Source organism: Salvelinus alpinus, chromosome 9 (genome assembly GCF_045679555.1).
Source record: "Salvelinus alpinus chromosome 9, SLU_Salpinus.1, whole genome shotgun sequence".
In the NCBI taxonomy this organism is placed as follows: domain Eukaryota; kingdom Metazoa; phylum Chordata; class Actinopteri; order Salmoniformes; family Salmonidae; genus Salvelinus; species Salvelinus alpinus.
This window is the reverse complement of record NC_092094.1, coordinates 40,569,717-40,585,187: the sequence shown is the minus strand read 5'-3', so window position 1 is coordinate 40,585,187 and position 15,471 is coordinate 40,569,717. Positions and strand designations below refer to the sequence as shown.

General features: G+C 39.8%; 1 protein-coding gene across 1 annotated transcript in view; it reads right to left on the bottom strand.

The window, feature by feature from the left end:
* LOC139530059 (C-Maf-inducing protein-like) overlaps positions 1 to 13,537 on the bottom strand; it is a 46,878-nt gene extending 33,341 nt beyond the window's left edge. The window contains exon 1 of the mRNA XM_071326108.1: positions 12,675 to 13,537. Within this exon, the coding sequence (XP_071182209.1) occupies positions 12,675 to 12,995 (321 nt within the window). The 5' untranslated portion in view covers positions 12,996 to 13,537. The remainder of the gene's footprint in view (positions 1 to 12,674) is intronic.
* Positions 13,538 to 15,471: the final 1,934 nt, after the last annotated feature.

Below are 15,471 nucleotides of genomic sequence, written 5' to 3'. Positions count from 1 at the left end.
AAAAATTCTTAACATAAGCTGAATGAACTCTGTGTGCAATAATACTGTTTAACATGATTTTTGAATGACTACCTCATCTCTGTTCCCCACACATATAGATAGTCGAGAAGTGAATTTAAAAAATGTTCAGCCACAAAGACCAGGGAGGTTTTCCAATGGCTCGCAGAGGGCACCTATTGGTATAAAAATTATAAATAATTTAAGCAGACATTCCTTTGAGCTTGGTGAAGTTATTAATTACACTTTGGATGGTGTATCAATACAACCCGTCACTACAAAAGATACAGGCGTCCTTCCTAACTCAGCAGCCGGAGAGGAAAGAAACCGCTCAGAGATTTCACCATGAGGCCAATGGTGACTTTAAAACAGAGTATAATGGTTGTAATATGAGAAAACTGAGGATGGATCAACAACATTGTAGTTACTCAGCAATACTAACCTAAATGACAGTGAAAAGCAGGAAGGCAGTACAGAATAAAACATGCATCCTGTTGGCAATAAGGCACTAAAGCAAAACTGTACAAAATGTGGCAAAGAAACAAACTTTATGTCCTGAAAACAAAGTGTTACATTTGGAGCAATTCCAACACAACATCACTGAGTACCACTTTTCATATTTTCAAGCATGGTGGTTAGAGGTCGACCGATTAATCGGAATGGCCGATTAATTAGGGTCGAATTCAAGTTTTCATAACAATCGGATATCGGTATTTTTGGACACCGATTTGGCCATTTTTTTTTATTATAATATTTTTTTACACCTTTATTTAATCTTTATTTAACTAGGCAAGTAAGTTAAGAACATTAAGAACACATTCTTATTTTCAATGACGGCCTAGGAACGGTGGGTTAAAGTTGGGGATGAGGGCGCTGTTGTGGCTATTTATGCTAATCGTGTAATTTTTTGAAACGGCTTCCCACAAAGTTCTTGATCGTACAATATGCATATTATTATTATTATTGGATAGAAAACAGTCTATAGTTTCTATAGGAGTTGAAATTTTGTCTCTAAGTGGAACAGAGCCCATTCTACAGCAATTTCCCTGACATGGAGTCAGATTCCAGAAATTTTGGCCACTGTTCTGGAGTCAGTTAAAAGGCCACTGTTATTGCTATGACTATACGGACACTGCTTACGTCTTCCCCTGGATGTCTTTACGTGATGACGATTTGAATCGGGTCGATTGCACGTTCACAGGCACTATAAATTAAAAAACCCTGAGGCTAGTCAGTCTTTTGGAGCTGCGTCATGCGCATAGAGGGCACCGACCCGCACCTGTTCCAAGCATTAGTGGAGGGAGTAATATTACTCGGGTCATGTTTCTACTCGTTATGGGAGTTAAAAACATCATAAGGTAGTTAATTTAAAGCGTTTTATAGCAATTTATATCCGTTTAGTGCGATTTTGGGACATTTATTTCTGAAAGGCTGTGAATTGCTGGGCACGCTTCCAGTTCATCCCGAACGCAGTTGGCATTTCCACATGGCAAGAGGACAGCTTTCCACCAAAAGACGATTGGACCCAAGAAAGGATCCTTTGCCCAAGATACCGATGGAAGAACAGCTCAAAGTAGGACATTTTTATTATGATAAATCGTGTTTGTCGAAAAGTTTTAGTGGCTTCGGACGCCATGTTTTTTGACGTAGCTTCGCTTGGCGCAAGCTGTATTGAAAAGTAAGGATAATTTAAAAAATGTAATTCCGCGATTGTATTAAGAATTAAATTGTCTATCAATCCCTGTCCACCCTATATTTTTTAGTCACGTTTATGAGTATTTATGTATAAGAGTAGATCACTGTCTAAGTGGCGCACAGACTTTTTCTGACCAGCTGAGCTACATTCCACATTGTCTAACCATGATTTTGGTGGCTAAATATAAACATTTTCGATCAAACTCTATATGGATTGTGTAATATGATGTTACAGGAGTGTCATCTGAAGAATTCTGAGAAGGTTAGTGAAAAAATTAATATATTTTGGCGATGTTTACTTTTATCGCTCACTTTGGCTAGAATCAATGCTGGGCTGCTATGTGCTATGTGCTATGCTAATATAACGATTTATTGTGTTTTCGCTGTAAGACACTTAGAAAATCTGAAATATTGTCTGTATTCACAGGATCTGTGTCTTTCGATTCGTGTATGCTGTGTATTTTTACGAAATGTTTGATGATTAGTAAGTAGGTAAACACGTTGCTCTAAGTAGTTTTTCTATTCCATTTGTGACGGTGGGTGCAATTGTAACCTATGCCATCTACCTGAAATATGCACTTTTTTCTAACAAAACCTATCCCATACCATAAATATGTTATCAGACTGTCATCTGATGAGTTTTTTTATTGGTTAGGGGCTATAAATATCTTAGTTTAGCCGAATTGGTGATAGCTACTGGTGTTGGTGGACAAATAAAAGATGGTGGATTATGCTAATGTGTTTTTAGGTAATAGATGTACATCTTTACATATTGTGTCTTCCCTGTAAAACATTTAAAAAATCGGACATGTTGACTGGATTCACAAGATCTGTGTCTTTCATTAGCTGTATTGGACTTTAATGTGTGAAAGTTAAATATTTAAAAAAAAATATTTTTTTTGAATTTCGCGGCACTGGTTTTTCAGTGGGGGTGGGGGGGGAGTGCCGCTAGCGCCACTCTCATCCTAGAGAGGTTAACTGCCTCGTTCAGGGGCAGAACGACAGATTTTTACCTTGTCAGCTCGGGGGATTCAATCTTGGAATCTTACAGTTAACTAGTCCAACGCTCTAACCACTTGATTACATTGCACTCCACGAGGAGCCTGCCTGTTACGCGAATGCAGTAGAAGCCAAGGTAAGTTGCTAGCTAGCATTAAACTTATCTTATAAAAAACAATCAATCATAATCACTAGTAAACTACACATGGTTGATGATATTACTAGTTTATCTAGCGTGTCCTGCATTGCATATAATCGATGCGGTGCATATCGTTGCGCCAATGTGTACCTAACCATAAACATCAATGCCTTTCTTAAAATCAATACACAGAAGTATATATTTTTACACCTGCATATTTAGCTAAAAGAAATCCAGGTTAGCAGGCAATATTAACCAGGTGAAATTGTGTCATTTCTCTTGCTTTCATTGCACACAGTCAGTGTATATGCAACAGTTTGGTAATTATGACATAACATTGAAGGTTGTGCAATGTAACAGGAATATTTAGACTTATGGATGCCACCCGTTAGATAAAATACGGAACGGTTCCGTATTTCACTGAAAGAATAAACGTCTTGTTTGAGATGATAGTATCCGGATTCGACCATATTAATGACCTAAGGCTCGTATTTCTGTGTGTTATTATGTTATAACTAAGTCTATGATTTGATAGAGCAGTCTGACTGAGCGGTGGTAGGCAGCAGCATCCTCGTAAGCATTCATTCAAACAGCACTTTCCTGCGTTTTGCCAGAAGCTCGTCGCTGTGCTTCAAGCCTATCAACTCCCGAAATTAGGCTGGTGTAACCGATGTGAAATGGCTAGCTAGTTAGCGGGGTGCACGCTAATAGCATTTCAAATGTCACTCGCGCTGAGACTTGGAGTAGTTATTCCCCTTGCTCTGCATGGGTAACGCTGCTTCGAGTGTGGCTGTTGTCGTTGTGTTCCTGGTTCGAGCCCAGGTAGGAGCGAGGAGAGGGATGGAAGCTATACTGTTACACTGGCAATACAAAAGTGCCTATAAGAACATCCAACAGTCAAAGGTTAATGAAATACAAATGTATAGAGAGAAATAGTCCTATGATTCCTATAATAACTACAACCTAAAACTGCTTACCTGGGAATATTGAAGACTCATGTTAAAAGGAACCACCAGCTTTCATATGTTCTCATGTTCTGAGCAAGGATCTTAATTAAATGTTAGCTTTTTTACATGGCACATATTGCACTTTTACTTTCTTCTCCAACACTTTGTTTTTGCATTATTTAAACCAAATTCAACATGTTTCATTATTTATTTGAGGCTAAATTGATTATATTGATGTATTATATTAAGTTAAAATAACTGTTCATTCAGTATTGTTGTAATTGTCATTATTACAAATAAAAGAAAAAAAATTGGCCGATTAATCGGTATCTGCTTTTTTTGGTCCTCCAATAAATCGGTATTGAAAAATCATAATCGGTCGACCTCTAATGGTGGTGACTGTATCCTGTTATATGGGTATGCTCGTCATTGGCAAGAACCAAGGAGGTATTTAGGATAGAAAGAAACAAGAGCTAAGCACAGGCATAATCCTAGAGGAAAACCTGGTTCAGTCTGCTTTCCAACAAACACTGGGAGACAAATGTACCTTTCAGCAGGACAATATAACCTAAAACAAGGCCAAAAACACCCAGGAGATGCTTACCAAGATGACATTGAATGTTCGAGTGGCCTAGTTACAGTTTTGACTTGAATATCTATGGCAAAGCCTGAAAATGGCTGTCTAGCGAAGATCAACAACAAACTTGACAAAGCTTGAACAATTTTTTAAAGAATAATATGCAAATATTGTACAATCCAGGTGTGCAAAGCTCTTAGAGAATTACCCAGAATAACTCAGTTGTAGTCGCTGCCAAAGGTGATTCTAACATGTATTGACTCGGGTGTGAATACTTATGTAAATGAGATCTGTATTTAACTTTCAATAAATTAGCAAAAACGTATATTAACATGTTTTCATTGACATTATTGGGAAGTATATACGGGTGAGAGAAAAAAAGGCATGCACCCCCACCACAACCCCTCCCCCACAATACAATCACTTTGCCTAGACTTAATTATTGTGTAATACATTGAGTGTACAATACATTAGAAACAACTTCCTAATATTGAGTTTCACCCTCTTATGCTCTCATAACAGCCTCAATTCGTCGGGGCATTGATTCTACAAGGTGTCAAAAGTTTTCCACAAGGACGCTGGCCCATGTTGACTCCAATGCTTCCTACAGTTGTGTGAAGTTGGATGGTGTTACGTTCTTGACACGCATGGAAAACTGTTGAGTGTGAAAAACACAGCACTGTTGCAGTTCTTGACACAACCCGGTACACCTGGCACCTACTACCATACAGTGCATTCAGACCCCTTGACTTTTTCCGCATTTTGTTACGTTACAGTCTTATTCTGAAATGTATTAAAATTGTTTGTTTCCCCTCATCAATCTACACTGACAAAGCAAAAACAGTTTATCAATTTTTGCTAATAATAAAAAACATATATTACATTTACATAAGTATTCATACCCTTTACTCAGTACTTTGTTGAAGCACCTCTGGCAGCGATTACAGCCTCGTAGTGGCATAGGTTTATAGCGTATATCAGAGACGTTTCTTATGCACGGGGTGAAAAAGTGGCCTTCGATAAACATTTCATGCAATTCTACTACACTTAATATGACTGGATAAATTAGCAGAAACTTTTTTTAATACGATGGTAGCCTTTATGCCTACTCTACTGACACAGTTCAATAAAAAATAAAAAAACACTGTCTTGGATGCAACCATGTAATCTAGTCCTATGAAAAAGGGGTCCTGGCTAAAGGGGCTTTTGTCAAAAGTATTTTTTTCTTCTTCATTTTACCTAACCCTAACCTAATTCATATAACCTGCTACCTAAATTTTCCTACTCAGCTAAAAAAAAGTTAAATATTATGTTAATTTGACTAAAGCTAGAACCCTTCTAGCCATGACCATGAAAAGGGGAGACACAATTGTATATTATGAAATCCATATAGACTGGAGGTCATTCTTGTGTGTAAAAAAACCCAAAACAAAAATCACTGGATGCCTTTTTTTTCATTTGATAACCAAATGATAATTTGTTGAGAACTTTATTCATAAGAGCGGGGTGAAATATGGACATTACAGCAGGTATTCCCAAACTGGGGTAAGTGCAACGCCGCCGGGGGTAAGCAAAAAAAGTGTGATTCACATTTTTTTTTAAATAAAAAAAAGTTAATTTATATTTCCCAAACGGGGCTATACACTTGGTGAGTTCTGTGTGCAAATTAACTCAAGCTTACGGACAATGTGATATAGCAAAGCACCTGAGTGAGTTGGGTGTGCAATTACGCAAGTACTTTCCCGAAAAGGATGACAAACTGGATTCTTTATCCTTTTCATGCCCTGCCTCCAGTCCACTTCCCGATATCTGATCAAGAGAGCCTCAGCGAAATTGCAACAAGCAGTTCTGTGAAAATTGAATTTAAAAATCAGAAGCAACTGCCAGATTTCTGGATTGGGCTGCGCTCAGAGTATCCTGCATTGGCAAATCGTGCTGTTAAGACAATGATGCCCTTTGCAACCACGTACCTACGTGAGTAGATTCTCGGCCCTCACTATCATGGAAACTAATTACAGGCACAGACTGTGTGTGGGAAATGATTTAAGACAGACTCTCTCCAATACAACATTCCAGAGTTACAGTGCCTTGCAAAAGTATTCATTTTGACCTTTTTCCTATTTTGTTGCATTACAAGCTGTCATTTAAATAGATTTGGATTTCATGTAATGGACATACACAAAGTGAAATGGAAAAAAAAATGGCTTGTTTCGAAATATATATATATAAAAAATATAAAAAACTTTAAAGTGGTGCGTGCATATGTACTCGTACCCTTTGCTATGAAGACCCTAAATAAGATCTGGTGCAACCAATTACCTTCAGAAGTCACGTAATTAGTTCACCTCTTTGGGCTGAGATCCCGCTAACGGGATCGATATGACAACAGCCAGTGAAAGTGCAGGGCGCCAAATACAAAACAGAAATCCCATAATTAAAATTCCTCAAACATAGAAGTATTTTACACCATTTTAAAGATACACTTCTTGTTAATCCCAACAGTGTCCGATTTCAAAAAGGCTTTACAGCGAAAGAAAACCAAACGATCATGTTAGGTCAGAGCCAAGTCACAGAAAAACACAGCCATTTTTCCAGCCAAAGAGAGGAGTCACAAAAAGCAGAAATAGAGATAAAATTAATCACTAACCTCATCATCAGATGACACTCATAGGACTTCATGTATGTTTTGTTCGATAAAGTTCATATTTATATAAAAAAATCTCTGTTTACATTGGCGCGTTACGTTCAGTAGTTCCAAAACATTCGGTGATTTTGCAGTGCCACATCAATTTACAGAAATACTCATCATAAACATTGATAAGATACAATAGTTTTTCATAGAAGATATACTTCTCCTTAATGCAACCGCTGTGTCATATTTCAAAAAAACTTTACGGAAAACGCAAACCATGCAATAATCTGAGTACGGCGCTCAGACAACAAATCAAGCCAAACAGCTATCCGACATGTTGGAGTCAACAGAAGTCAGAAATAGCATTATAAATATTCACTTACCTTTGATGATCATCAGAAATCACTCCCAGGAATCCCAGTTCCACAATAAATGTTTGTTTTGTTCGATAATGTCCATCATTTATGTCCAAATATCTCCTTTTGTTAGCGCGTTCAGTTCACAAATCAAAATTCATGACGCTAGGAGAAGACGAAAAGTCAAAAAGTTCCGTTACAGTCCGTAGAAACATGTCAAACGATGTATAGAATCAATCTTTAGGATGTTTTTATTGTGGCCTGCTGGAGGTCATTTTGCAGGGCTCTGGCAGTGCTCCTCCTTGCACAAAGGCGGAGGTAGCGGTCCTGCTGCTGGGTTGTTGCCCTCCTACGGCCTCCTCCACGTCTCCTGATGTACTGGCCTGTCTCCTGGTAGCGCTTCCATGCTCTGGACACTACGCTGACAGACACAGCAAACCTTCTTGCCACAGCTAGCATTGATGTGCCATCCTGGATGAGCTGCACTACCTGAGCCACTTGTGTGGGTTGTAGACTCCGTCTCATGCTACCACTAGAGTGAAAGCACCGCCAGCATTCAAAAGTGACCAAAACATCAGCCAGGAAGCATAGGTACTGAGCAGTGGTCTGTGGTCACCACCTGCAGAACCACTCCTTTATTGGGGGTGTCTTGCTAATTGCCTATAATTTCCACCTTTTGTCTATTCCATTTGCACAACAGCATGTGACATTTATTGTCAATCAGTGTTGCTTCCTAAGTGGACAGTTTGATTTCACAGAAGTGTGATTGACTTGGAGTTACATTGTGTTGTTTAAGTGTTCCCTTTATTTTTTTGAGCAGTGTATATATATATATATATATAGAAGAAAATGCAAATAGTCTGGGTAGCCGTTTGATCAGCTGTTCAGGAGTCTCATGGCTTGGGGATAAAATCTGTTTAGAAGCCTCTTGGACCTAGCCGTGGCGCTCCGGTGACGCTTTCCGTGCAGTAGCAGAGAGAAAGTCTATGACTAGGGTGGCTGGAGTCTGACAATTTTTAGGGCTTTCCTCTGACGATGCCTGGTATAGAGGTCCTGGATGGCAGGAAACTTGGCCCCAGTGATGTACTGGGGTCTCTGTAGTGACTTGCAGTCGGAGGCCGAGCAGTTGCCATATCAGGCAGTGATGCAACCCGTCAGGATGCTCTCGATGGTGCAGCTGTAAAACCTTTTGAGGATCTGAGGACTCATGCCAAATCTTTTCCGTCTCCTGAAGGGGAAAAGGTTTTGTAATGCCCTCTTCACGACTGTCTTGGTGTGCTTGGACCATCTTAGTTTGTTGGTGATGTGGACGCCAAGGAAGCTCTCAACCTGCTCCCCACTACAGCCCCGTCGATGAGAATGGGGGCATGCTCGGTCCTCCTTTTCCTGTAGTCCACAATCATCTCCTTTGTCTTGGTTACGTTGAGGTTGTTGTCCTTGCGCCACACGGTCAGGTCTCTGACCTCCTCCTGATAGGCTGTCTCATCAGTCAGTGATCAGGCCTACCATTGTTATGTCAGCAAACGTAATGATTGTTTTGGGGTTGTGCCTGGCCGTGCAGTCATGAGTGAACAGGGAGTACATGTTACGAACAATGCGAAAAAACAAAATAGCATGGTTGGTCAAGAGCGGATAAGACGGTAGCCCTACCCTCCGGCCCTAATCTATTGATTTCACATGACTGGTAATACATATGCATCTGTTGGTCACAGATACCTTAAAAAAGAAATGGGCCCAGGATCTCATCACGGTATTTCTGTGCATTCAAATTGCCATCGATTAAATGGAATTGTGTTCATGGTCTGTAGGTTATGCATGCCCATACCATAACCCCACCACCACGGGGCACTCTGTTCACAACATTGACGTCAGCAAATTGCTCGCCCACATTACGCCATACACGTAGTTTGCGGTTCTGAGGCCGGTTGGACGTAATGCCAAATTCTCTAAAATGAGAGAATATTAACTATCTGGCAACAGCTCTGGTAGACATTTCTGCAGTCAGAATGCCAACAATGCACACTCCATTAAAACATCTGTGTCATGGTGTTGTGTGACAAAACTGCTGATTTTAGACATTTTATTGTCCCCAACACAAGGTGCACCTGTGTAATGAACATGCTGTTTAATCAGCTTCTTGAGAGGGCTCCCAAGTGGCGCAGCAGTCCAAGGCACTGCATTTCAGCGCTTAAGATTCGAATTCAGGCTGTATCACAACCGGCCGTGATTGGGAGTCCCATAGGGCGGTGCACAATCGGCCAGCGTCGTCTGGGTTTGGCCGGTGTAGGCCATCATTGTAAATAAGAATTTGTTCTTAACTGACCTGTCTAGTTAAATAAAGGTTAAAAATAAAATATGCCACACCTTTCAGGTGGATGGATTATCTTGGCAAAGGATTAATGCTCACTTACAGGAATGTAAACAAGTTTATGCACAACATTTTAGAGAAATGTTTTTTTGTGCATATGGAACATTTCTGGGATATTTTATTTCAGCTCATGAAACATGGGATCAACACTAGAGGTTGACCGATTATGATTTTTCAACGCCGATACCGATTATTGGAGAACCAAAAAAAGCCAATAACAATTAAATCGGCCGATTTTTATATATGTAATAAATAACAATTACAACAATACTGAATGAAAAATGACCACTATTATTTTAACTTAATATAATAAATAAAATATATTTAGTCAAATAAATAAAACATGTTCAATTTGGTTTAACTAATGCAAAAACAGTGTTGGAGAAGAAAGTAAAAGTGCAAGTGCCATGTAAAAAAGCTAACATTTAATTAAGATCCTTGCTCGGAACATGAGAACATATGAAAGCTGGTGGTTCCTTTTAACATGAGTCTTCAATATTCCCAGGTAAGAAGTTTTAGGTTGTAGTTATTACAGGAATTATAGGACTATTTCTCTCTATAACATTTGTGTTTGATATACCTTTGACTATTGGATGTTCTTATAGGCACTTCAGTATTGCCAGCCTAATCTCGGGAGTTGATAGGCTTGAAGTCAAACAGCGCTGAAAGTCATAAACAGTGCTGTGCATCAAGCATTGCTAAGAGCTGCTGTTTGAATGAACGCTTACGAGCCTGCTGCTGCCTACCACCGCTCAATCATAGACTTAATTATAATAAATACAGAAATACGAGCCTTTGGTCATTAATATGGTCAAATCTGGAAACTATAATTTCGAAAAAACAAAACATTACGGAACCGTTACGTATTATCGCACGGGTGTCAACCCTAAGTTTAAATATTACTGTTACATTGAACCTAAAATGTTATGTCACAATTATGTAAAATTCTGGCTAATTAATTACAGTCTTTGTTAGGAATAAATGGCCTTTCAACAGTTTGCAACGAGCCAGGTGGCCCAAACTGCTGCATATACCCTGACTGCTTGCACTGAACGCAAGAGAAGTGACACAATTTCCCTAGTTAATATTGCCTGCTAACATGAATCTTTTAACCTCATATGCAGGTTTAAAAATATATATACTTGTGTATTGATTTTAATTAAGGCATTGATGTTCATGGTTAGGTACATTATTGCAACGATTGTGCTTTTTTCACAAATGCACTTTTGTTAAATCATCACCCGTTTGGCGAAGTTGAAGTAGGCTGTGATTCAGTGATGAATTAACAGGCACCGCATTGATTATATGCAACGCAGAAGAAGCTAGTTAATCTAGTAATATCATCAACCATGTGTAGTTAACTAGTGATTATGTGAAGATGGATTGTATTGTAATGAAACAGGCAGGGAGCAGGTCTCGAACCCTCGACCTTCTAGCCCGAGGTCCGGCGCGCTATCGACTGTGCCGCAAAAGCATGCTCATGCGGCAGAGTCGATTTCCGCGCTTATAAACCCAGGGTCGTTACAGTATTTAAAAGATAAGAGTTAAGTTTAATGCTAGCTAGCAATTTACCTTGGCTCCTTGCAGCCACAAGGTCCTTTTGATGCTGCACTCACGTTACAGGTCAGCCTGCCACGCAGTCTACTCGTGGGTTGCAATGTAATTGGCCATAATCGGCGTCCAAAAAGGCTGATTGTCAAATTTTCATAACAATCGGTAAGCTGCCATGCCAATTAATCAGTCGACCTCTAATCAACACTTAACGTTAATGTTTTTGTTCAGTGTATATTTAAAACCCATATTCTTATGGCCTTCCTGTTGGAAATAACTTGAATCTATGAGCTACGCTTGTTGACGGAAAATGAGGCGACCACCTGCGCTAATCAGCTACCTAGCACACTCCGAATACTGGTGTCAGCATACTCGGGAAGTGTAGCGGAAATGTAGTTTAATCGGTTGGAGACACCCATAACCCAGCTGTATGGATCTGTGCAAAACTGCTACAGTTAGCATCTTTTTTTATTTGAAGGATTCCTTCTCACTTATGAAAGATAAGGCTTTTGAAGGATATGGCCCTTATCGCAAGCAATGATTATTGAGGTTTCTAAACGTTTAAAAAACAGCGTCAGGGTTGTAGTTCACACGAGGCAGTCGTGGGAGAAGCTAATGGCAGAGAACTGTAGGGTGAAGGCAGAATGCCATCTAGAGTTTGAGAGCTAGGCCTACACCCCCTAAATCACAGTTGGTGTCAATTCAGTAAATTCAGGATGTGCATTGAAATGTAATGCTTTAATTGATAAGTGCCTATTGTTTGAGTATTTTACACATTCATTGGATTTCAATTAACTTCTTGAATGTACTAAATTAAACTAAATTGACCCCTGACATGCTACACTATTCTAGGTGACAAATCCAGAGATCAATAACAGTAGACCCAATTCAGCTTCCATAGCCTATAGAAAACGTCCTCAAACTTGCGAGCGTGCCAGCCATCTCGCTGCTCACAAAACAATGTTTAATATATACACACAACACAATCTGCACTCTTATGAAATTACACGCCAGTGCTTGCCTATGTAGCACAACAGTAGGACAGCCATGTTTGATTAAACAAATAGTCCTAGAGATGATCAAATTGTATGTGAAAAACGTAGCCAGCTAGAATAAAAGCACAGCAAATAGTAGTCGTCAGAGGATGTGTGTAGGTGTAGCGACTAAACTGTCACGGAGGAGGGAAATAAAACAACAATGTTGTGATCACATTATCAGCTGAGCAAATGGAACATGGAAGGTAACAAAGGAAACGCTACATGTTCAACAAATATAGGCTACATTTTCTGCTGTTAATGCAATACAAGTCAGTCGTCGTGCTTAATCGATGATCCCAAATGAAAACAACGTCACCCACCCCCTCAAAAAATACATTAGGGCCTTTGGAAACAGTTAACTATAGTAGCAACTCACCGTCGCAGACGCCAGGCTGCTGTCTGTCAATGTGAGGTGGTGCGGTTCCCATCTCCGTAAGAATTTTGAGGTTAGAATTTTGCTGAAGAAGGTTCGAGGGTGTTTCACCACACACACCTGGATATCACCCTCTTGTAGTAGTTTATATCGCATCCCGCTGCTGCAATGTTGCAGGGTTCTCTTGCACGGCCCGGCGCATAACTTATTATTATTCCCCTCCAACGGCGCAGACATCTCTCCAAGCAAAGGCTTGCTCTCCTCAGATTGATAGAATTGGTTATTATGTAGCTCGTTTCCCCCACCGCTGCTGTTAAAATCCATATTTATTAGGTCGCAAAAATTATCCTAGAGGTAACAATGTATTACTTTTAGTAGTTAAACAATATATATATATATATATATAAAGGAAAGCCGGCGGTGTGTAGATTGTACGGCTTGGGAGCAAAACTAAAGCGATGCGACCGCAATTGTTAAAATAGTGTTGCGGGCGGAAAACAGACACGGCGGAGACACCGACAGAAAAGCCATGAACGAATCTTTGGTGGGGGTATTTCACGACGGAGCAGTTATTGGGTAGGCAAGTAATCCTTTATCCGTACAATGCCCACTACAACGTCTAGCCTGTCCGCGTTTCGCTCCCCCAACGATCTATTCAATATGTTTGGGCCATTGCCAGCCCCAGTTCAGCTAACATAATCCACAGATTTAACTCATACTAATCACGTAGCTCTGATACAAAATACCCAAATCCAAAGGCGAAGGTTTTTTTTGTCTTTAAATGTTCATTGGCAAGGTTCCTTTTTCTGTCTTCCTCTCTCTTCGCAAAAGCACTTCGATAGAGCCACTTGGATTGGTCCTTTCTCGTTCATGTGATACTAAAGTGACGTCAATGGGGAGGCAAGCGGATGCGCTGTAAGTCTTTTAGCTCCACTGTCTGCTGCCTGTGCGATAGGAGGGCAGTTTCCTCAATACAAAAATGGAGGACGTACGACATAAATGTTAATTTTCTCTCGTCTAGCAGTGCCGTCTCCATTTTTGTTAAAGACCGCGTTTGACACAAATCTATCAGTCTATTCCATAAATGTCGCTGGGATCATGGGCCTTAATAATCATGAGAAGACCTGATATGATACTGAGGGCAACATATGCGAATATTTAATGTGAGGAAGTTGACCTATTTAATTAATTGTCGGTACAGTTTCAATTGCAAACAAAAAAGCTTATTTTCCACTTTATTGCTAATTATTTTGCATTTTGATGCACACTAGGCTACAATAAGCATAAACCACAAACAGTTTCCCTTTAACTGTGACCTCAACATTGGTACTTTGCAGAAATGATTGATAAGCATCCACATTGGTTGGAGAGTGGACAACACACCCCATTAAAACTGTTTCAGCAGTGGGTCAGAGACTACCAGTCACATACTTGGCCCACAGTGACAGTATCCATGTGTCCAGATTTCATCTAAGAAACAGTTGTTACAAACCCACTGAATATGACAGTCTATGTTGACAAGACTAGGGGCATGCTGAAGCGCATATTGAGTAGAATAAGTATTGCAGAGATAGAAGAGTAACCATACACTACTGTCATGGGCAATTGTGCCTGTTCTCTTCATTAAAAGTCAGTCTTTCTACAACATTTTGAAACTGTGTTCTATTTGTGGGGACTCAGAGAGCTTGAGACGTACTGTATCTTGGGCACTCATCTCATGGGTCACACTGTCAACAACAAGCTCTTTAAGATCGTCTGACCACTGAGTTTTCGATGCTCCAACTGGGAGCTGAACACATTTCTCAAAAAGCTTTTTCCATTCCAACCACTCCCATTTCTCAACTTGACCACGACATTGCAGATATGCCTGAATGTTAAATGAAGCTGAAAGTGAAAGAAAAACAGTGACTGTCATGATGCAGTTTTGAAATGTCAGATATGAGGAACTTTAACCCCATATGTAGTGTCTTTTAAAAGGACCCACCACACTAAAATATAACAGAGGGCCTACAAACACGCTCAACACCTTAGGGAATAACAGATGAGGTTTCTTAATTTCTGTGGAATGAATTACTTTACAATCTGCATTATTATTTTAAATTATGCTCAATGTAAATCTCAAACAGGTTTTGTCAATGCAGTGTAGAGTGCTGGTGGCTTTCTGATAGGCTTCCCTTCACATGCCACAAGTCTTTTCTAGTGGCAGTTCAGTGGGCAGTGCTCCCAGCAGAATCCCAGCCTAAATCCTGTGTGTCCAAACTGCGACAGAAGCAGTAGTCTCTCAGGGCTCAGTTTAACATTAGCCATTCGGTGTTGAGTCACAAGACTATAGTTAAATTGAGAAAGTCATGAGAGCGGCTTGGTTAACTCCATCCTGATTATCTTCAGTAAACCTGTTGTGTTAATCCAATGCTTGCCCCTCATCTAAGACACAGTTATAAGTCAACAGTGTCACTGAATGTGTAACGGATTCTCTTGGTAAACTGTTTCCGAGAGATTAAAACAATAACCCAAATATAATGGATTATCTGAGGAATACCTCTTCAGTTTCTCCCGAATCCTCTGAAACATAAAAACAAAACTCCCAACACCCTGAATGCTACTTGATTTAAACCACTTGAACCAGGGATGAAGTCACAGACTTTAGCCCAAACAACTACCTCTTCCCCTACTGTATTTATTTATTTTGCTCCTTTGCACCCCATTATTTCTATCTCTACTTTGCACATTCTTCCACTGCAAATCTACCATTCCAGTGTTTTACTTGCTATATTGTATTTACTTTGCCACCATGGCCTTT